This window comes from Rhizopus microsporus, assembly GCF_002708625.1.
Source record: "Rhizopus microsporus ATCC 52813 unplaced genomic scaffold scaffold_5, whole genome shotgun sequence".
NCBI classification, from domain to species: domain Eukaryota; kingdom Fungi; phylum Mucoromycota; class Mucoromycetes; order Mucorales; family Rhizopodaceae; genus Rhizopus; species Rhizopus microsporus.
The window spans coordinates 141,625-143,003 of record NW_019671920.1 but is presented as its reverse complement, the minus strand read 5'-3'; the positions used below and the strand labels follow the sequence as shown (position 1 = coordinate 143,003).

Sequence of the window (1,379 nt, the reverse complement as noted above, 5' to 3'; positions counted from 1 at the left end):
GCCTGTTACGCCTGTTACGCCTGTTACGCTTGTTACGCTTGTTAATTTCGCTGCTACTTTACAGACATATTGAAAGATTTATTTATTCATATTTGTTTTGCTTTTTAAATTTATTGTAAGTGACTCGCAGACTATTGCCTGAACCGTAACGAGTTATTTTTCCTTGCTTTACGCCCTCTTCAAAACAGCTGCTCCAATTAACTTTCCCAACATTATGGGATGCGTATTCCTCAACAAACTTCATGGCGCTGATCTCAAAGTTGCTTGGCTTGTGTACCTTGGCAATAGCTGGAGGCTCCTCCATCGGCGTGACACTTTCCTTTGGAACTTCGTTGGCACTTGCAGTCTCCTCATATTTCCTTTTCAATCGTGCACTATACTCTCTGCCATCTTCGGTGTACCGCAAGGCCTTGGATATCTTTGGAGGTTCGTCTTTCAGGCAATCTTGAATCTTCTTATACTGTGTTTCGTTTACTTCGCAGATCGTTTGCAAAACAATAATTCTTTCATCCTGTTCTTTTTCTATCCCCTCAATCGTCTGTCTTGCAATTAAGTACAGTTGCTGGACTGTTGGATCATCCCATCTTGTTAGTGTCAAAATGCATCTTTGTTTGTGCGTTAGGAACATCGTGAAAGCCACTAGTGGATGCAAGTTGTTTTCATCCGTGTGGCCTTGTATGGTGGATTTCGAGAGAAAAAGGCATCGATTTGCCCAAAATGTACAAGACATCTCATACATGAACGGCTGCTCCATACATGGCTTGAATGTGTCCATTAGACTGCTTGGAGACACTCTTTCGATGCAAACAGTTACTAGGATAGGAAGCTTCTTGTACATCCGATATGCATGGAGGCAGTACTGTATTGCGTGGTTCATATAGTCCTGATTGACTGTACACTGGATTTCAAGTATAATCGGTGGTAGATCCCTTTGAACGGCCAAACGAGGCAAGTACAGAACATCGCATCTCATAGAATCTGGCCACTCTGTAGGAGCAATGCAATAAGTATTGTCAGCAACATTTAGTAACGACCTGGTGATCAGGTCGATGACTGCTTGATGCTTCGCCACATTCTTGCTCAAAATGTCACTTCCTGGACGATAATCTTCCGGAAGCTTGTAGGTAAGCAAATCATCCGACACTGGTAGAACGGTCAATCTGGAATGAAAAATTACCTCATTTGTTAAAGAAAGATTTACCTGTGTCCATGGTATTAAATTAGGAAAAGGAGGAAGTCGATCAAAAATTTTTAGTCAAACGGTTTTATTTAAAATCCGTACGACCTCTGTACTACCTGAAGCAGGCGTAACAAGCGTAACAGGCGTAACAAGCGTAACAGGCGTAACAGGCGTAACAGGCGTAACAGGCGTAACAGGC

At 42.4% G+C, this 1,379-nt stretch overlaps 1 protein-coding gene across 1 annotated transcript; it reads right to left on the bottom strand.

Moving 5' to 3' along the window:
• Nucleotides 1-6: 6 nt before the first annotated feature.
• RHIMIDRAFT_277546 (uncharacterized protein) lies at nucleotides 7-1,377 on the bottom strand. Its single transcript, XM_023612694.1, has one exon. It carries the CDS (start codon nucleotides 875-877, stop codon nucleotides 83-85), a length of 795 nt encoding a protein of 264 aa, XP_023467593.1. The 5' UTR covers nucleotides 878-1,377; the 3' UTR covers nucleotides 7-82.
• Nucleotides 1,378-1,379: the final 2 nt, after the last annotated feature.